We start from the raw sequence: 21,145 nt of genomic DNA, 5'->3' as shown, positions 1-21,145 counted from the left end.
AGCCTTCCCTGAGAAAGCCTGAGAAGTGGCCAGGTGCCTCTTAAAGGAAATCATCCCTTGGTTCTGAATAGTTGTGTCTATTAGAAAGGACAATGGGCTGGCCTTTGTGGCTGAGGTGGTACAGTTGGTGGCAAAGGGCTTAGGAATAATTTGGAAGCTGCCCATGGCCTATGCCCTCAGAGTTCAGAGAAAGTAGAATGTATAAACAGGACTGTAAATTGTAATTGGGGAAACTATGCCAGGAGACCCACCTACAATGGGATCAGTTCCTGCCCATAGCCTTGCTCAGGATTAGGTCTAGACCCACCAAACACACAGGTCTCTCCCCTTTTGAAATCCCTTGGGTGTCCACCCCCTTTAGTCAAGGGCCTGCTAGGGGACCTTAAGAAAATAGGTGACATCACCCTGAGACAGCAGATGCAGGCCCTTGGGTTGACTCTCAAAAATCAATGACTGGATAAGAGAGAGACTTCCCATTAGCTTGACAACTCCCACACACCCTTAGGTGGGTAAAGGAATGGAATATTCAACTGTTAAAGCCCCACTGGAGGGCCTTTTTGTTGTTGTTTTGTCTACCCCTACAGCAGTTAAAGTTGAAGAGATCATTCCCTGGATGCACCATAGCTGAGTGAAGCCAGCTTCCCTTGAGTGGGAGTACATCCTTGACCCAGCCTCACCATGCAAGATCACTCTCTAGAATGCCTACATGCTTCCCTAGCAGGACCTTGCTTCCCAGGAGACAACAGGAGACCATGAATGAAGAGATGTCAGCCCTGCTCTAGTCACTGTGGAAGCTGACTAGTGTATGCATGGTGGAAGCTTGAGGAGTCGCCCATCCCATTTTTGAGGATGAGTGCCTTCCGTGTTTCCTTCTTGCTAATGTTGGTCAGCTCTCTACCTGGGAACTCGCAGGCTTTGGACCATGACTCATGTATGCACACTACCCGAGTAGGGAGTGCTGCTACCAAAACTCTGTTTTCCACACTTGTTATTCCTGTGCAGGCACCATTGCTTGGTCATGCACCCAGAGCCATACCACCTCAGTGTACTTTCATCATGGTCAATATATTTCTTTTAACCCCATCTGTCACCCTCAAGAGCAATGGCTGGAGGTCTGAAGCTTCACCAGCACTGAGGAATTTATTAGCCAGACACAGGTTTACAACCCTAAAAGGCCAGTATCTATATACTGTGATGTGTGTGCTGTAATAGCTAAAAACCCTGTCTATAGACCTCAGGGTATTGGAAACACCAGCAGAGGCCTGGCCTAGAAGAAAACTTATGTCAAGTGTATATGTGCCAGAAAGACAGCTGCTTATGAAATGACACGATGAAAGTATAAACCCCTAGATCAAGATGATGCTCTTTGACCCAAAAGAGGAGCAGATCATCAGAGCGGGGAAGGCAGGGAGGGGGAGGGGAGATAATGAGAGACAATGAGGGAGATAATGAGTGCAACAGTGAAACAAACAAACAAACAAAAACGGATTTGAGGAACGTCATGTAGCACCTGGGCGAAGAACAGAGAAGTGTCACCTTGTGCAGAGGTTAAAATAGCCAATGAAATAATATGTAACCATGTATGGGACAAGCTGTATCCCCCATTTCTGTAATATGCTATAAATAGTATATAAGGAAAGCCCCCTTTGTTCTCAGGGCCCAGCCTTTGGACTCGAGTCCACTGAGTTGCTGCCGGCTTGCTTAATAAACTTTCTTCCTGAAAGCTTTTGTGCCGTCTCTCTGCCTGAGCCATCCCATACCACCTTCTTTGGCATCATTTAGCTCTCTGTTCTATAAGGATGTGGTCTGGGAACTTGATGTACAGACTATCAAGACACAGTTTTCCAAGTGTGTCTACATGTCCTCAGGATGAGCTCAAGCTCTGGAGCTTATAAACTATGGTATTTACAGTTCAGGTATTGTGCCCATACTAGAGATTAAGGCACTGGTATTCAAAGTGCTTGAGAGGGTTCCATATGAACCTAAGTTTCTGTTTTGTGTTTTTGAGACAGGGTCTCACTATGTAGCCCAGGCTGGTCTTGAACTTGTGATTCCTCTGCTTCTGGAATGCTGGGATCACAGGCATGTGCTACCATACCTAGTTTTGCACCCAAGTTTCTGATTCTAACTCAGTGTACTTTTAAGGCTATACTTTTTTTTCATTATTGTGGCAGGAAACAAGGATTATTATATATTGATATAATAATCTATACTGTTATTCCTATAGCTATAGTAATGAAAGCATAAACATCTATCTCATAGATATACTCACGTGTACATATAATACATACATAATATTTATCAGGAGCTATAATAAATTCAGTTTTTCACCTAGCAATCTGTTACGATTTGAACATGAGATGTTCCCCACAGGCTCATGTGTTGAACACTTGGTACCCAGCTGGTGGCACTATTTTAGGTGGCTATGAAAACTTTAGGAAGTAGGACCTAGTTGGAGGAAGTAGGTCACTGAGGGCCTGCCTTTGAAGCTGATGCCTGATGCCTAGGTCCTTCCTCCCTCTGTTTTCTGTTTGCCACAAAGCGAACACCTTCCTCAACACAGTCCTGCTGCCATGATGACTGCCTCAGTACAGACCCAGAAACACAGAGCCAAATAAGTGACCAGAACCAAGCCCTCTGAAATTATAACACAAAATAAATCATTGCACCCTTGGGTTGTTTGTCAGGTACTTTGGCCACAGTGATCATAGAGCTAATTAATACAGACTGGAATAGTCTATGATCTTGAAAGAGTAATTATGACACTCCTGTCTATAGACCTGGCCTGTGATGTTTCTCCTAGCCAGCCTCTAGGTCCTTATGTATAAATATGTCCTCTAGAGACTACTCTCATGACAAGCTTTCCTCTTCATTGTCTAAATTACTCAGATGTAGCATGTCTTTATTTCCTTCAGTATGAAAAGAAGGACTTGAATTATATGATGTCCAAAATCTCCCCGTTCCACAGTTCTATTCATCCATCTTTCTATGCAGACATTGCTGCTGCTTCAGCCCAGAGCACACCTTTGGACCCTTGGCTGTGAGCTCCACCTGAGACAGAGCCACACCTTTGATTTAGAAAACTAAGAGAAAGCCCACCTGGGAGAGTGTGCTATCTCTGGAACCAGGGGAAGAGACATTTTTAGAGTAAGAGCCAGTTTTCAAGTCAGGAAGTTCCTGCAAATTATGAGAGAATGCGCATGGTCACCAATCATTAGATTTGGTAGAAGCAGGTTTGGTAACAGTGGGGGGAGGTAGTTTCAGCAGTATAGGAGAGGTGGAAATCAAATTAACAGGTCATTTTATTTTTGAATGCTTTTTATGATAAAGAAACTCAGACACAAATGATTTAATCACTGGGAAATCTTTATTTAAGCCCATCTTTAGGTACAAATCACAAAGAAAATGTTCATCTCTTCCAATTTCCTTCTTCCCTTTCTTGTACAATGGTCTTTCCCTTTTTTTTTTTAATTTGTATATCCTACTTTTCCTTCCTTATTTTCAATTATATTTTTTGTCTATCTTAAACAGAGATATGGAAAAAAGCCTTAGTAAAATAGTGAAACTTCAAAACAATAAATACATGTCAAGTACTTCTGAGATCAGAATGAAGAAGGGTGCAGGGGAGGCTCCATCATCACCCCTAGGAGCATGAACATCTTAACAAACAATAGTGATGGAAACTGATCGACACAAAGAACTGACCCCTGTACCAGAGTCACCCAGCGGCTAGAAACAGAAAGACCAGAGGACTTGGATTTAGTAGATCTGTGGAGAGAGGGAATACACAATTACCACTGTCTTCAGAACTATCGAGAAGAGGGTAGGCTGGCAATAGCAGCAGAATTTCTCTGAAGAATCTCTGGAATACTTACTTTTCCTTTGTTATGAAGAAACAGGGCAGAGCTTACCCCGTCACCTACTTTTCTGTCCTCTTTCTTGAACTGGTTGTGTGTGTGTGTGTGTGTGTTTCACTACCCCCTCAGTGCTGGGGATTGAACCTGGGGCCTTGTGCATGCTAGGCAAGTACTCTACCACCGAAGTACATCCCCAGTCCCAAACTGGTTTCTAGGATGCCTTCAAGATCCAGTTCAAGCCAAGAGCAATGGCTCACACGTGTAATCCTAGCTACTCAGGAGGCAGAGATCAGGAGGATCGTGGTTCGAAGCCAGCCAAGGCAAACAGTTTTTGAGGCCCTATCTTGAAAAAAGCCATTACAAAAAAGGGTTGGTGGAATGGCTCAAGGTGTAGGCTCTGAGTTCGAACCCCAGTACCCCCCAAAAATAAAAAATATAAAAAAATCCAATTCAAGCAGAATGGAGGCATGAACTCTGCTCTGGGATCTCATAGAACTTTATCTATACTTCTAAGTCCACCACAACACTTGTATCAGTTTACAAGTTCATCCTCTGACCAGTAGCACTCTGAACTTTGTATCCTGGTGTTTCACACAGTGCCTGACATATGATAGGCAATTAATAACTGTGTGAGGGAGGAGAAAAGGGGCAAGAAACAAAAACAAAACAAAACAAAAAAGCCCACAAGGAGCCAGGCATGGTGGTGCAGGCCTGTGATCCCAGCACTAAAGACACTGAGGCAGGAGGACCTCAAGTTCCAGGCAAGCTTGGACTATAAACTAAGACTATAAATTCCATTTCATCAAACATAAATAAAACAAAGAAAGAAGATGAATGGAGTATAACTAGATGCCACATGAACATAATGCTTCAAGGAAAAATAAAAGAGAACAAAGAAACAGACAAAAAAAAGAAGCCCGACATACCCTTACTTCACCTCGTATCATCCCTTTCCACCATGGGCATCACTCCTTGGCCTCAGCCCTCCTCATCTTTCTCACCACAAGGCTTCCACCTCATCATCCGGGAGGGCCTGCCAGGCATCACAGACCCTGTGCTGTCCAGGCCCTGATGGGAACTTCTGCTTCTGATGGAGACCAAAAGTCTCTAAGAGGTGGCCTATGACGTCTGGGCTGGGAAACATTAGACTGGGCCTACAAAATCACCTGTGAAAGATTGTCAAGAGGACTAGGCATGCCAGGAAGGAAGAGTAGGAGAGTAAATACTAGGAAAGAGAAGGGCTGCACCGTTCCTCCTATACCCCTCAAACTCATGTCCTTTTCACATTTCTTCCTCAATCCATGGATTAGAATTTCTTTTCCAATCAGGTTTTATGACCCCTATGCTTTGGCTATGAGAGTCTGCGTGTGTGTGTGTGCACGCGTGCACATGCACCTCATGTGTGCTAAGCAGGCCCTCTACCAATGAGCTTTACTCTCAAACCTTCCTGGAGATTCTTGACTCTTTCCCCAACCAGCTGCACTTCTCCTACCCAGAATCCCTCAGCTTTGTGGAATTCTTTCCTCTCACCTCTTACCCAAGTATTCAGCTGCTTGTCCTTCCTCAACACCCTTTCTCCAGGAGTTCTGCAGTAGAGACTGTATACACAAAAGCATTCCAAGGTGCAAGCACTGGGTGAAAATAATATGCTATCAAGAATGAAGTCTTCTCAAGCTGGTCATAGTGCCTCATGCCTATAATCTCGGCACTCAGGAAGCTGAGGCAAGATAATTATAAGCTCCAGGCTAGCCTTGTCTACACAGCAAGGTCCTGTCTCTAAAAAACGGAGGGGCAGGGAGGGTTGGAGGTATGGCTCAAGTGGTAGAGCTCCTATCTAGCAAGCATAAGGCCTTGAGTTCAAAACCTTAGTACTGCAAAAATAAAATGGAATAAAGCCTTATCTTTCTCCCTTCACAATCTCTGTCCTTCTCTCGTGATATTTTCATCCCTTCCTCCCCCCTACACTGCTGCTCCCCCCTCACCCAGCAGGTTTGGTTTGGTGCAGGGTGGGAACTAAAGCTATGTGCTGAACAGTAGGCAGTGCCAGGATGCAGGCAGGCATCTCAGCCTGTGGCCTGGGCAGAGTTCCTAGGCAGAGCCATCTGCCCAAGCCAGGGCTGTAGGCATGGATAAGGTGGGAGAGGGCATAAGTACGGTGGCTATAGCCCCCCAGCACCAGCAGCTCCCCCTGCAACACAGCACCTGCAGCCCCCACATGGGGGGAGGGCAGGGGTGCCAAGTGAGTCCAGCTATCAGTCCTTGGTTCATAGGCCTCAAAGCTCAGCAGGTCCCCAGTCTCACCTAGCCCACCTGCCACATACAACCGTCCACCCAGAGCAGCCATGACGTGGCCAGCCCGAGGCACCCCCATTGGGCTCAGAAGTGTCCCTGGCTTCTCAAGTTTGGGGTCATAGTGCAGCAGGGAGGCAAGGTATTGTCCAGTTCCAGTACAGCCACCGCTCAAATACAAACGGCCCTCCGAGATAGCAGCTGCATGGGCAAAACATGGTGCTGGAAGTGCAGGTGCTGGCCTAAGGGAGAATAGGACACAAGAAAGGCAACTAGCAGCTTCAACTCACTGTGTATCCCAGGCTGGCCTGGAACTCACAATTCTGCTGTCTCAGCCTTGAGTACTAGGATTACAGATGTGTACCACCATGTCCGGCTTCAACTCTCTTTCTATTCCAAGTCTAGTTTCTTCCTGATGACCCCTTGCCTGCTTACCTCCAGACATTGAGCCCCGGATTATAGGTCTCCACAGAGTTAAGGGCAACACCACTGCCTTGTCCACCCAGGGCATAAAGTTGTCCATCCAGTGCCACCAGGGGAAAAAGGCTCCGAGCCTGACACAAAGGTGCCACCTCCTCCCAGTCCTCTTGGCTGGGGTCCCACCTAGACAGAGTTGGACAAGAGATGGGAAGAGTGACTTGGGGATCCTGTGGGTGGCTGGGTCAGCAATTTCTCTCACCTGCCCACCTTGGGACCTGCCACATTGTACCCACTCTTAGATGACCATACCTGAGAGTTGAAGCCAGAGTGTTGGAGTGGCTGTAGAAATCCTGTCCCCCACACACATAGAGTTCACTTCCTACTAGGCTGGCAGCCCCATGACGGAAGCGTCCTGGGGCAGGCAGGGGAGGCAACTGCCCCCACTCCACAGTTCGTACCAGTCCCGTGCCACAGCAGAAGGCCTGGGCCCACCACACCTTTCGAGATGGCTGTCTTCGGGCCATGTCAGGTCTGAGCCCATCCCCACCAATCACGACCAGTGCGTGGTCAGGCTCCCTCCTCCGCTCTCGACCTGGAACCTCAGACTCCACCATCAGCTGATGCAGCATATCTGGCGGCAAGGGTGGGGGTAACCCAGCTGCCCGCACCTTCCGCAGCTCCCGGGTAGACATGCGGCCAAAGCGGACACATTGCAACAGGGCCTTGGCCTCTGATTCCTGGGTCTCGAGGTTAGCAGCTAGCCAACACCGTGCAGCCACAAAGGCCTCAAACTCTTCCTGCACATGGAGCTCATCACTATCCAGCAGCTCAGCCAGACAGGCCACTGGCAAAGAAGGGAAAGTGGGGCACAAAGTCACAGCAGGAAGGTGGGTGAGGAGGTAGTGACGGGCTTTGCTCCACAGCCTCTCCAATCCAGGGGCTTCAGCCATTGGGAACAGGGCCAGGCAACGGGCAGGGCTGAGGCTTCGTGCCAAGGCTCTCTGACACAAATCTAGGCAGGAAGAGCTTTGGTACTGCAGAGCCACCTGGGCAGCTCTCAGTAGTCCTGGCCATCGTGCTCGTACAACTCCAGAGTAGGCAAAAGAGACAAGAAGTCGCAGGTCCTGGGTAGAGATGGTGTGTAGAGACACCTCAGTGCCCTGGGATTCCCTCATTCCACTCAGAAGCATGGCCCTGAAGAACTCACTGCCACAGGCCAGGGCTGTTCGGTGCACTGAAGGAGAGGAGAAGAACACAGGAGGTACCCAGAGTGCTGCAAGACTGTTTGGCATGATCCCCAACTTTGGTTCAACCACCCAAGGCCACAGGTCAAAAGGGTGTGCAATGGAATAGTATGGGTGCTTATTAAAATGCAGATTTCAGGGCTGGGGATGTAGCTCTGTGGTAGAGTGGTTACATAGCTGTACAAGGCCCTGGGTTCCATCCCTAGCACTACAATGAATTAACAAATAGACAGATAGATAGACCAATAGATCTAGATCGATAGATAAAATACAGCTTTCAGGAGCCCACCAGCAGGAATTCTGATTCAGTAAGTCTGGACAGAGACCCCAGGCACTTGTCTGTCAGGATTTCCATGTGCCCTGCATTGCCACAGACATGCTTGGGCAACATTATCTCGCTCATCTTCATGGCCCTCACGACAAGGAAACTGTTCTACTAACAAACACCTATTGGAGCTGGAGGTGTGACTGAAGCGGTGGAGCACCTGCTTTGCGAATGCAAAGCCCTGGATTCAAACCCTAGTCCCACCAAAAAAAAAAGGAACAAAACAAACACCCATGTTCTATTAACATTATCACCTATGGAGTATTCTGACCAAAATATTTAACCTAAATCTCATTAAACCTTTAGATCTAAAGTCAAATTTGTAGGAAATTGAGAAACTAAAGGAACTAATTAAACAAAACCATAAGGGAGATGGGTGCGGGTAGCTCACACCTGTAATCCTAGCTACTCAGGAGGCAGAGATCAGGAGGATCAAAGTTCAAAGCCAGCCTGGCAAATAGTTCACAAGACCCTATCTTGAAAAAACCCATCACTAACAAGGGCTGGCTGAGTGGCTCAACACCCTACCTAACAAATAAACTAAAGCAAAAAAAGGGTTTGGGGCATGGCTCAAGTGGTAGAGCACCTGCCAAGCAAACCCTCGTACTGCCTATATATAATTTTATAGGATAACTGATCTTGCTTCTACAATAAGTCATTTTTTTTAAAGTGGAGAGAGCACTGAACTAGGTTAAAAGACACTTAAGAGATATATAACTGAGTACAGTGTAATCCTTGATTGGTTCCTGGGTTGAACAAACTAGTTCTAAAAGACATTTTTTGGATATGGAAAAATGTAAGTGTGAACAAGTTGAATTATATTAAGGAATTAGGGCTGGTAGAGCACCTGCCTAGCAAGAGTGAGGCCCTGAGTTCTAACCCCAGTGCTGCCAAAAACAAAAAAAACAAAAAACCTAAACTATATTAAGGAATTATTGTTAATTTTGTTGGGCAAGATAAAACTAGTATGGGTATATGAGAAAAAAAAAAAAACTTCTTGCTTTCATTTGTGGTGCTGGGGATTGAGCTCAGGGCCTAGCATATACTAGGCATGCAATCTACCACTGTCACATCCCCAGCATAAGTGTCATTTTTTTTTTTCAGTATTGGGGTTTGAACTCAGGGCCTACACCTTGAGCCATGTCACCAGTCCTTTTTAATGTTGGGTATTTTGGAGCTTGGATCTCACAAACTATTTGCACAGGCTGGCTTTGAACTGAAATCCTCCTGATATCTGCCTCCTGAGTAGCTAGGATTATAGGCATGAACAACAGGCACCCAGCAAATATCTTTTTTAAAATGACATATACCCAAGTATTATGAGAGTAACATTGTGAGTTTATGTTGAACTTCAGCCCAAATTAACAAGATGACACAAATATAGTAAAATAATCATTAATTTTGGATGACGAGTGTTTTGAGTGTTCATCATAATACTCTCTTTACTTTGCTATGCATCTGAAATGCTTCATAATAAAAAGAGGGAAAATGCTGCTAGAAGTCCCCTCAGGCAGGTCACAGAGGCCAAGTTCCCAGCCAGGCTTATGAACTTCCATGCTGCTTTGGCCAGTTGTGGCATGGTGCCTCTCTCCAAGGGCAACAAATGTTGATATGGATTTCCCTTGTCTCTTCAAGCAGTAGGGAGAGGCCAGGTGCTTCCCAACCAGTAAACATCAGTGAGCTTCTCATTCTGCTGTCTGGAAAGGCAAGCTAAGCTATTTGAACTTCCATGTCATCAACCAATCTCAGCTCAGAGCCAGCTGTGAAAGGGTTTACAACCATGTGTGTTCCCTTTTACCCTTCACTGTCCCTAAAATTTTAAGTTGGGTTCCCAGACAGTGATATGTGTAAATATGTGTAAATTCAAAACCCTAGTGAGAATTTTATACTTATGAAATTATAGTAAAGACCTTTAAGATAGTTTTCCTACTGGGAGTCCCAGTAGGGACTTGGTTGCCAGTCAGTCATTACCTTAATGAGTAGTAACAATGTGTCTTTGGACATGTCTTAGAGTCTGATTTCTTCATCAATAAAGTTATATGATCTCAACTAGATCATTTTTAAACTAACCCCTTGTAAGTTTAAACTCTCTTTTCCAGGTTTCATGAGTCTTATATAACTGCAAAGGAGGCAATTAGTGACTTAGTGGAAGCAGACTGGACTAGCTTACTTCTTTAGGGGCTATACTCGGCCCCCTACCTTGTCATAAGTTAACATCTCAAAGTTTAATGTCCGTGTCTACACCTAGGGACAATGGTATCTACCTGACTAGCTTTCGGTGAGAATTAAGAGATACCACATTTTCTGGTACCTCCCTAAATGTTAGTTTTCCTGGTGACACTGGGAGGCAGAGTTAACTTCAAAGTGCCATGGCCTGGTAGCCTTAATCCCCTGCCCCGCGGCCAGTACTGGCGACTGAACCCAGGGCTCTCACTTGATCTCTACCACTTGAACTTCGCCTCCAGCCTCCCGCTAGCCTTTGTTCATTAGCTGAAGAACCCATGTCTGCCATAGTGTCCAACGCATTTAGGCGAAAGGATACCCTGGATTTTCCACTTGATTTCTTTGCCTTTCGCTGTATACTGAATAGAAAAATGCCAAGAACCTTTGATTAATCTGTTTGAGTCGGTCACTTCTGTTTTCTTACTGCCATGGGTTGTACTCTTAGCTCCAGCCAGTTGGCTGGAAATTCCAGTTAGTGGGCAGGAAAAAACCCAGAGCCTGAAGGGTCAATTTAAATCTGTTGTGCGCTTGGAAAACAACTTGACTGCGCACGCGCAGCTCTCGGTGGCGCTGGACCCGCACCAAAAGTCACCTTAGGCGAATTCTGGCTGAAGCAGGAATCAGACCGCTGCAGGGACTGGGGGTTAGCTCAGCAATAGAGCGCTCACTCGGCATGCGCGAGACTCCAGCCCCGCCGCCAGAGCAGCGGCCACCCTCCTGCTGCTCCCGCCCTACCGAGCCACGTGCACTGCAGCCACGGATGCCCAGGCCTCACCCCGCAGCCGGCAGCCGTCGGCCTCCAGCTCCAGGTCACAGCCAACGCCGTCTCGGTGCAGAAGTTCGATGCTGCGCAGGTTGTCCCTGAGCTCCTGCGCCCGGCTCCGCCGCCCGGCCTCCTCCCCCGCGTTCCCGCGGCCCCCACACCCGCGCAGCGCCGCGGCCCTCACCCGGGGCGCTCCCAGCGCCTCCGCGGCCGCCAGCACCTCGCTTGGCGACGCGGGGCCCAGCGCCCCCTCGTAGGCAAAGGTCAGCACGGCCTCCCAGCCCCCCGGGGCCACATCGAGTCTGAGGCAGGGCCGCGGACCTCCGCCGCCCAGCAGCCTGCCTTGGAAGAGGCTGCTGACCGCGGCCAGGATCACCCGGTGCACCCCATACACTCGTCCCCCCACCGACACCTCTTCGTCCAGCAACAGCTCCTGCTCCCGCAGCCGCTGGGCTTCAGCGAAGAAATGGCTCGGATGCTCCTCGCTACGCAGTTCCTCCGGTTCTGCCGCATCGTCATCGTCCTCATCCTGCTCCTCCTTATCTTCCTCTAGGGACAAACCTGAAGAGGGAAGGTTTCCTGGGACCTGGGGTCTGAGGCCAGGCTCTTCCAGAGGACATGAAAGTAAACCGGGATCCTCACCCGGAGTGGGAGGCCAGGACGGGGTTCTTCCAGCAGGCAAAAGGAGTCCAGGGCCATCCTTCTGGACGGGAAGAGAGACATGCTCCATGCCCGAGGGATGGTATGCCGTCCGGGGTACGCTCATAGCCCAGGTGTGCTGGATTGCTGCAAATGAGGTGCACCCAGAAAGGCCCGAAGAACATGTCTCCAGCTCTCAGAATTCAGTCCCTCCCCTTTCCACCCTCCTAACTCCACCCCAAGGTGACATCCCAAAATTGGAGTAATGGGCTATACAACACCAGCTATGTGGGTGTGGGGGGGTCACCAGGTGCAGCAAAGCATGCAAGAAGTATTGTGCCCTGCAGACCCAGTACCAGGATCAGATCCCTCCTATCTTGCCCTCTCACTTGAGTGCCCACTCTGCTTGGGACTGCTTGGTGCAGAGGGAGTGCACCGTGCCCCAGCCAGTGGCCTCACCTGGCTAATTATAGCTGGCTTGGAGGGCTAAACACTGGGCTCCCAGTGCCTGACTCTGACACCCAATCCCCCTAGCACGTCCTGGGATGACCCTCCCCCCTCCATCTGTAGGTCACAAGGGGGTGCTGAGTGAGGGTAATTCAGAAGCCAAGCAGGACATGGGCATTGGGTACAGTCAGCCAGGCCAGAAGGGCTGTGTCCACCACAGCCAGCTGCTGGTGGTGATGGTGTGCTGGTGTGTGATGTGTGTAGGGGATCTGAAAAGTCTAGACTATGCAGAGCTGGATGAGAAGAGGAAAGCATGTGTTTTGAGTCAGTACTGGGTTTGACTTTTCTGTGCATGATACAGCTGGACCTTAGAGTAAACAATACTGATGGGAAGTTCAAACAACCCAGCCCTGTTCACAGAAGGCAGAAGAAAGGGCTTAGTAAGGGACAGGGATCAGGGTTACAGATCTAGGTGACTCACCCTAGCAGGGCTTCCTCTGTGTCTGAGGTGAGATTCCAGGCCCCAACTGTGTGTTTTCAGAAGGGCTCTAACCCTGGGTCACTGGGATGAGAACCAGAGAAGTGGAATGTGTATTTGATCTCCCCTGTGGCAGGGTCCAGAGTGGAAGACTAGATGTCTGGGGGCACACAGGTATTCTCATTTTTTGAGGCAGGACATCAGTCATTTTCTCTACTGGGAACTATACTTCCTTTTTTCCTTCCTGGATGAAACCCTTAGAACAGTATAATCACTTTCCAAGGCACTGTCAGGTGTTATCCCAGGGGAAGGATTTAGGGAGGAGAGGGGAGGCATATGCCTCCCTTCCCCTCTCCAGAGGAGGAAGGACAGACCAAAGGCTGCTACAGGCAGACTTCCTAGCCTTAAAAAGGCTGATCCAGACTGGCTAGGGTGACCAGACAAGGGACTTAAATGGGGGAAGAGAGCGGCAAGATTGTCTCTAATGATTCAGGTGAGTGAGCTCTCATGAGAGTGAAGTGGGAAGGTGAGTTGACCAGCACAGCATCCCCTCTGCTTCTGGAGTTGTCTGTGTCTCCCCATTTGTGGCTTGGGTACCCCAGCCCACCTTTGGATAGTAGTCCCATGGGCTGCACTCCCCCAAATGGTTTTTATGTTCTCTTTGAGACAGGGTCTTGCTATGTAGCCTGGGCTGGCCTTAAACTAGAGATCCCCCTGCCTCAACTTCCTGAGTGCTGAGATTACAGTTGTGAACTACCATGCCTATGGTTGTCCTGACTGGTCAAAGAAGAAATGATGTGAACAGCTTCTACAGCCCCTCTCTCAGCTCATGGTCTCCCCACAGCAAGCCAGTGTGGCTGGCATTTTGAGCCCCTACCAGAGATATAGTTCGAGGACATACTCCTGGCCAGCCTGCTACCTGCCTACAAGGACAAGAACGAGGGACTCTGCTATGAGTTCTTTGGCAACTTGATCCCAGGACAACTCTATCACAGCCAAGCATTTCTTGAAGTTCTGCAGGGTGCAGCATGGTAAGACCCATGCCCTGCAGCAAACTCCCGAAGGTAGAATGAAATCTGCTGTTTGGGTCACCATTCATCCTCCAATGAAGCCCTCCCCTCATAAACCTCCACTCATAGGCCACCCTCCAGGTGGCAGACTCCCTGGCTTGGAGGAAACTTGACATTTCAGTCAAGAAATTCAGGGGTGATGACCTGAATGGATTAACTCCCATCCTCACCCCAGGGCTGGCATAGTTCATTATCCTGCTCTCAGCCTCAGTCACTACTATCGTAGCCTTCTCCATCTCAGCCATCTGCACCACTGGCAAAGTCAAGGCTGGTGAGTCTGTAAGGACCTGATTATCTCTCTGAGCCCCAGAGGCATCATCAGTCACAATAAAAATAGTATATGGAGTCTGCTGGAGTGGCTTCCGTGCTAGAGCCCCTAACTAGCAAGCATGAGGCCCTGAGTTCAACCTCCAGTACTGACAAAAAAAAAAAAAGTAGCTATGGACTGGAGGTGTGGCTCAAGTGTAGAGTGCCTACCCAACAAGCATGAGGCCCTGAGTTTAAACTCCAGTAACTTCCAAAAAAAACACAACTGTATGGCAAGTAGCTCTCCATCCCTACTTCACCACTTCTCCCCATCACTCATATCTCTTAAAGAATAGTGATTTTAATGTATGGTGATCTTTGATGATCAAATTTGGCACCAATGGCTCATGCCTGTAATCCTAGCTACTCAGAAGGCAGAGATGGTTCAGGAAATAGGACTGACATGGGTGTGAGAAATGGGAGTTGCCCGGGGCCAGAGTGCCTGTATGGCAGTTGTTGAGAGCAAGGACCCTGCCCCAGTGGGCTCTCTAATCACTACCAGGTGAGTGAATAAGAAGGGAAGATTAGAGACTGTCCTGACTAGCCTATTGCCAAGCATAGTGCAGATGCTCAAAACCCACTGATGTCTTAAGTGGATTCACGTGAATGGGTAAAACCACCAAAGATATGGATCAAATTTAGCATGCCCTCCAACTTCCAGGAAAGTCAGGTGAAAATGTGGGTGGAATGCGCTGCTTCAGGAATGCCTTGATTTCTGCTGGTCTTCCCTTCTCAGGCCATGAGCATGGTGTCTTCCTTCAGCCCCCTGACATCTGCTGGAATCTTCAGTGCCACCCTATTCTCTGCCCATTCCTGCTTTGTTTCAGCTCCCCAAACCTTCCAGGTTAGTTGGTATCTTAGCAAGAGGCTTGGGGAGAAAGAAGAGAATGTAAGGAGGCAGGGACATCTCAAAAGTGTAATCTTTTCAGGAAGAGAAGCAAAAGAAGGCTCAGTTCTCTGTATCCAGGAGTTAGACTGTAACTTAGGGAGCTAGATATGATGGTGGCTAGCTGTTGTTTAAAGAGATGATCCACATGTTGAGGTCCTGTGTTCAATCCACACACACAAACACAACATGCACACAAATTCAAGCTCACACAGCAACATTCAGCCTGCCTGTAAATCAAGGCAAAGTATGGGGAGGTTGCTATTCTTCTATCTGCCTCTACCTCGACTTCTCCTTCCCACATTCCCAGGGACCTTACCATCTCCTACTCCTCCTATCCTTTTTCTCCTGTTTAGGATGTAGGCTTCTTTAACTCTTACTTTCCTCCTCTCAAGAGGAGCAGAGGGCTCTCATTCTTCCTCTCCCTGGAACTCTACCCGGTTAATTGCCACATCTTCTTACAGCAGTTGTGCCAGGATAAACCATACCTAGTCATTGGCTTTTTAGGAAAGGTCCTGGGAAGCACCAGAAGCCTCTGTGGGTTCTGCTCACCTTCCTCATTGCTGTAGGTTTCATTCATACTGGTGAGTACCACCTACCCCACCTCCACTAATTACCTCTCCTCTCATTCCTTCCACAGACTGACTACCTCTGGCTTCTATGGCCTAACCCTTAAACCTCTTTTTTATCTCCCTAGTCCTCAGATGAAAATGTCTCCTAACTTGGTGGTGGGTGGTGGTTTGTGTGAGGTGGAGTGGAGATTTAGGAGTGAGGAATAGAGAGAATGGGAAAGGAAGTCAGAAATCTTGACTCTCCAGAGCTGGATCCCATGACCATTAGTTTGGAGACTGACCTCCTAACCTTGCATCTCTCCCAAAGTTGAACTGAACAGCACTGACCTCATCCTCTCCAGTTTTTCCCTGTGCTCATATGCCTTCATCAACTTCAACTATTTCCACGCCTCCTTTTCCCAGTCACCTGGCTAGTAGGCACAGGTGTTGGAGTCAGGTCCAGGGCTAGGTCTACTGGGGGAGTTAGGAGACAATCACTGGTGTGCAGGAGTAGGGGGTACTGCAGTTGGGACAAGACATGGGCTGCATTTGCTCTCCACTGCAGGCTGGTGCCCTTCCTTCCACTGGGTCAGTCCTTGACTCGCCCTGCTGGACTCTCTGCTCATCATGTTCTCCTCACTTGGTGGGCAGCCCTCACTGCTGCATTGCTTACTTTTCTGCTGTTGCCCTATGCATTCTATGAGAAACTTGGTGAGTGAGCAGGCAGGTGGTAAGGGAGTGCGGAGGTGAGATACCACAGGAGGCTGACTCCTGCAAGACTAACCAACACCAACAGCAAGTTGTCATTTCCTCTTTTACATGACAAGTGATGCCACACCTCTAATCATTCTGTACTATCCCTTCCTCTGTGCAGATGTCAACCTGGGCTCTTTTGTCCAGGAGGACACCTATCCTACAGCACTATCCTACTCATTCAGCCTTTACATAGGACCATCTCAAGAACTTCTGGTTAATAACTGGTGACTTGTGCTTCGAATCCTGCCTGCAAATGGATTTTGTTCACCTGCACAGCATTTGCAATTTTAAAAACAAGGTGCCAACATTTAAGATCCATGTATCTGGTAATCCTGGGCCCCCAACCTACAGGACACATAGCTAGAGCTGAGTAACTGCTGTCCCACAGGACAAGGAGGGTGTTTTCCAGGTTGGTACTTGATCCACTTTGTTCTTTGATGTTACACGACTGCTTCCTGCAGACTTTTGAGTTTTCAATCCATGCTCTAGACAGAGAAGGAAACCATCTTCCTAAATCCTGGGCAGGGCAGTGGAGGAAGTAGAAGAGAACAGAATCTAGAGGATTAAAGAGAAGACACACAGTAGAGTTCCCTGAGGAGCAGGTACTCCATGAGCAGGTAGCCACAGGAATGAGTTCCCAATTTCCCTTATCTACTATAAGATGGAGAAGAATCTCTAACATCCTTGGTTTCACCCTAAAATACTCTCTAAAAATCTCTTCAGGGGTGGGGAAGAACTGACACTGTCCTCAACATTATACTTTCCTTTCTTCTCATAAGCCACAATGCCTATTGCTAATTGGCCCCTAATCAGCATCCAGCCCTGGTGGATTTTGTGGGCACCTTCACCAAGAACATGAGTTCTGTGACTTGTGGGAATGTGGTCTCAATAAGACAGGTGGGAACAGACACTAACGGTGGAGACTCCGCTAGAGAGATGAAAAGGAAGTAGAGAGCCAAGCATGGTCGCACACAGCTGTAATCCCAACATGCAAGGAGGCAGAAGTAGGAAGATCATGAGTTCAAGGTCAGCCTAGGTTAGATAATGAGAGCAGGTCTCAAAAAAGGGGGTAGGAAAAGAATAAGAGATCAGTGTGTGAGTTCAGAGAACACGAAGAACATTGAGAGATCAGGATGTTTTAAGGAGGGACAGTCCCTATCCTACATTTCCATTTCCTCCTTTTTAGAAGCCCCAAGCCAGTCAAGAGTCTGAGAATCATGTCAACTGGCTGAATGTCCAGAAGATTCACTCCTATACAGTTGTATTTTCCCCCATACTTTGTTCTGCATGAGCTCAGAGCCTCATGCAGGTCATCCTGTCAAATGGGATCACTTCTCATCACTCCCTGGCCAATGTACTATATCCCCACTTCTTTCCTCATTGCCTCTCCATTCAGGTCTCAACTTGGGTCACTTTAATCCCAATTTTCTGGTCTTGGGATGTAAGCAAAATTGACAGATGGTACGTTTATCTGCTGTGGAGGACTATGTAGGGATTCTATAGTGCTGTGGAGGACTATGTAGGGATTCTATAGTAAGTGTGGGATGAAAAAAGAGAAGATGGACATAGAATTGGTCTGGAACTAGAGTAACAGGAAATATAATTATTACATTTCCCATTTTCCCCAGCTGCCAAGCACTGCCTCTGTCCCCTTCAGCTCTTCTGTATTTCCTTCTCCTGCCTACACCCTGCCCCATAAAGTGAGGCCTTTGACTACAACTATGGTGTCTGCCTCTTAAGAATGCCAGGAGGATTAAGTGTGTCCACCCAACATGAAGTTCAAGGTGAGTCAAACAAATTGGGCTGAAGAGAATAAGGTGTGGGAGGTATAGAAACTGACCATCAAAAGACAGTCTGGGAGGCAAGTGAACCCATCTAGAGTTAGTAAAACCTGAGACTGAATTAGGAACTAGGATGTGAGAGAAATGAGTTCTGCTTTGGAGATTCTACCTGTATGTTTAGTTCTGATACATTAGGTGATGGGGAAAGCTGTTAGGTATCTTCTAAATTCAGGTGGAAGAAATTTGGATCAAGAGATTCAAAGTAGCAGAGTGAACCAGGAGTGTGGTCAAGAGACGATATGGCCCAATTCTAGAACTGGGCTTCTGGAATTACTTCAGTTCTAATAATGCAACATATTTTACTAGTTTACACTTGGGGTGTCTTCAAGTAAGGATGCAAAATGATTGTTTATGTTATACTCCTACCATTCCCAGTAAATTCACAGTGTTTGTATGCCACAGGAATGGACACTTGGCAGAGAAAGAAAGCCAGTACTAAAGAGGTTCTGTTTTGGGGAAACAGAGTTGGAGAGTGGGGAAGAGAAAAAGACACTCAGGAACATAGAGAGATTAGTCAATGGGGAGAGAAGCTACATACTATTCCTCTGGTATAGCAGTATTTCTTTGGTATAAGTTAGGAGCAATCACTCAGCTGGGTAAGGAATTTGTCTTATTCTTTCCCACTCTTTTTGGGCAGCATCCTTACTCCAAAAGTCTCAACCCACATTCCAGTCCAAGCAGGGCCAGCAGTCAGTGGATGTGTACTGGTTTACTGGTTCAGTGATGATGAAGGTAGGGACTCTTATAGCTCCCTAAGAAACTCCAACTTCCCTCCAGAGGAGAACAGGAAAGAGAAGTTAAGTGATTAAAAAAAGAAGGAGGCACCAGATATGCTGGCACATGCCCATAATCCCCGCAACTAGGGAAGATGGAGGTAAGAGGATCATAAGTTCAAGGTCAGTCTGAACTATATAGTGAGACCTTCTCTCAAAAAACTAACAGCTGGGGATGTAGCTCAGTGGTAGAGTGTTTGCTTAGCATGTGCTAGGCCCTGAGTTCCATCCCCAGCAGCACACACACACACACACACACACACACACAGAGAGAGAGAGAGAGAGAGAGAGAGAGAGAGAGAGAGAGAGAGAGAGAGAGAGAGAGAAGGAGTCCTGCACAGAGAAAGGAGTCCTGCATTTACAAAGTACCCCAGTGCCCTCCTCCCACCTCACAGGCCTTCACGCTTAACTCTCTTTTTTCTTGGCAGTACTGGGATTTGAATTCAGGGCCTTCACCTTGAGCCACCCCACCAGCACTTTTTGTGACGGGTTTTTTTGAGATAGGATCTCAGAAACTATGTGCCTGGGGTTATCTTCAAACCTTGATCCTCCTGATCTCTGTCTGTGAGTAGCTAGGATTACAGGTGTGAATCACTGCTGCCTGGCTATGCTTAACTCTTTTTCTCAGCCCCAAGAAAAGGCAGTCAGGAAGGCTGCCTGTCTCATCTCTTATCTTCACAGGACTAACTATGCTGATCCCCTATTTATTGACATGCAAGAAAAAATGGACTTGATGTCCTTCAAGACTTTTTGTGAGCAGCCCCCTTGAGCAGGAGAAATGCAGAGTGAGCTGGACACAAAACCCAAGGTTATGGTCAGGGGATTAAAGTGCAGAAGACAGCAAGGGGAAGGAAGGGTAATGAGACACTTGCCATAGATGGAAGGATAGCAAAATGTACTGGGAAATTAGGCAAAATGTCCAGTGGCAGAACACTTGCCTAGCATATGCAAGGCCCTGAGTTTGATGATCCCTTGCACCACATACAAAAAACGTTCTTATCTTGTTTTTCTCTAGGATATGTTCCCTTCTCAGAAGATTCAAGCTTAGCTTCCAACATGTGACTATACTGCCTGAGCTCACAGGCAAACCTCAAAAGAAGTCAGGATGAAGTCTGGTACCCTATACACTTCTCTTCCTGTCTTCCTCCTTCACAGCTAAGAACCAAAAGAAGTTAACTATCAAAAAAGTTATAACTTAACTCAATACCTGGTGAGCAAAAGGGGAGAGAGGGAAGAGGAGCTGAAATCTGCTAAAAGATGGCCACTGTTGGGAATACAGCTACAGGAAAACAGAAGCTTTGGTCTCTACCTGGATCCGAATGTGTTTATGGCCATCAGTTTGGACAAAATGCAAGAGGAGGCAGCAAAATAGAGAAAAAACAAAGAGTAAAAAAAGCCTGTTGTTTCTCAGCTCCTTAGAACAGAAATTTCAGGATATGGCAAATATTTTCTGTTCTCTGCTAAATCTAATACACACTTTCTCTCTGCAGCTTTTCAAAAGAGTTTTGTAGACTTGATGGCTTTACATCAGTAGCAAGAGAAAGGGACCTGAAATCCACCTTCCTCAACACTCCTCCTTCTTCAGGCTGCATCTCAGAGCAGGACCTGCAGGTGAATGAAAAGAAGGTATGGAGGAACAGGGTGGCAAGTGAGGCAACTGTCCTACAGTGAGACCCAACGATGACAGCTCACCCCGCCACCATTCTTCCTAACCATGCAGCTGGAATGGCACGCGTGTCTTCATGAAGTACTGTAGCAATATTCTCAGGGTGCTGCCCTCATAATCATGTGAGTGCGGGAAAATTTCGAACTGTAAAAGCACAGATCCCAGGGAAAGGGACAAGTTGAGGAATCAGCTCCATTTCTCCTACTGCCTTCCACACCAGGAGCCCTCCTGTGCCCACCCCCTTAGCCTGTACTGGGCACTTAACATGACCTGCCTGGAGATGCTGTCAATGGGCCTGACATCCCCTATTGCCTTCAGTTGTGGAAATCAGCAGGACACTCTGACCCTATACTGTAAGAGCCTTAGAAGAAGAGACTGACACAGAAATATGACTCTACAGTTCAGGCCTCAAGGAGTCATAAGTTCTTTTCAGTGTTGCTCATCAAACCCAGGACCTTGTACATGGCAAGCAAGTGCTCTACCACTGACCTACACCCCTAGCTTGATTTTAGTTTCGTGGCTTCATAAACTCGGAGGCTATTGCACGAGACTCTCGAAGAAAGAACTCCCCTACTAAATGATGGGAACTGGAGCTGCTGAAGATCCTCCTT

At 47.6% G+C, this 21,145-nt stretch overlaps 1 protein-coding gene and 1 long non-coding RNA gene across 7 annotated transcripts; one reads left to right on the top strand and one right to left on the bottom strand.

Moving 5' to 3' along the window:
• Positions 1-3,345: 3,345 nt before the first annotated feature.
• Klhl33 (kelch like family member 33) lies at positions 3,346-11,896 on the bottom strand. Of its 4 annotated transcripts, XM_020172553.2 has the most exons (5): positions 11,764-11,896; positions 11,134-11,682; positions 6,876-7,800; positions 6,582-6,749; positions 4,341-6,388 (listed from the first exon to the last, which is right to left on the bottom strand). In XM_020172553.2, the coding sequence occupies exons 1-5, from the start codon at positions 11,885-11,887 to the stop codon at positions 5,836-5,838; spliced, it is 2,319 nt and encodes a 772-aa protein (XP_020028142.2). In that variant the 5' UTR covers positions 11,888-11,896; the 3' UTR covers positions 4,341-5,835. The 4 variants fall into 4 exon arrangements, with proteins under 4 accessions (XP_073924562.1, XP_020028142.2, XP_020028141.2 ...); XM_074068461.1 differs by lacking the exon at positions 4,341-6,388 and adding an exon at positions 3,346-3,768 and having other exon boundaries at positions 11,134-11,887; XM_020172552.2 differs by having other exon boundaries at positions 11,134-11,887.
• A 2,011-nt stretch (positions 11,897-13,907) lies between these two features.
• On the top strand, positions 13,908-20,931 carry LOC141421627 (uncharacterized). Of its 3 annotated transcripts, none has more exons than XR_012446248.1 (3): positions 13,908-14,026; positions 17,883-18,038; positions 19,884-20,931. It is a non-coding gene; the product is annotated as an uncharacterized lncRNA (long non-coding RNA). The 3 variants fall into 3 exon arrangements; XR_012446247.1 differs by lacking the exon at positions 13,908-14,026 and adding an exon at positions 14,779-14,905; XR_012446246.1 differs by lacking the exon at positions 13,908-14,026 and adding an exon at positions 16,528-16,663.
• Positions 20,932-21,145: the final 214 nt, after the last annotated feature.

Source organism: Castor canadensis, chromosome 3 (assembly GCF_047511655.1).
Source record: "Castor canadensis chromosome 3, mCasCan1.hap1v2, whole genome shotgun sequence".
NCBI lineage: Eukaryota > Metazoa > Chordata > Mammalia > Rodentia > Castoridae > Castor > Castor canadensis.
Note: the sequence above shows the minus strand (reverse complement) of the source record. Positions and strands in the feature narration are given on the sequence as shown.

Coding starts and splice junctions, on each gene's coding strand:
- Klhl33 (XM_020172552.2), bottom strand. CDS start 11,887: ATGAGCGTACCCCGGACGGCATACCATCCCTCGGGCATGGAGCATGTC. Junction 6,750..6,875: donor ACTCTGGCTTCAACTCTCAG/GTATGGTCATCT, acceptor AACTCTGTCTAG/GTGGGACCCCAGCCAAGAGG. Junction 6,389..6,581: donor CCGGGGCTCAATGTCTGGAG/GTAAGCAGGCAA, acceptor ATTCTCCCTTAG/GCCAGCACCTGCACTTCCAG.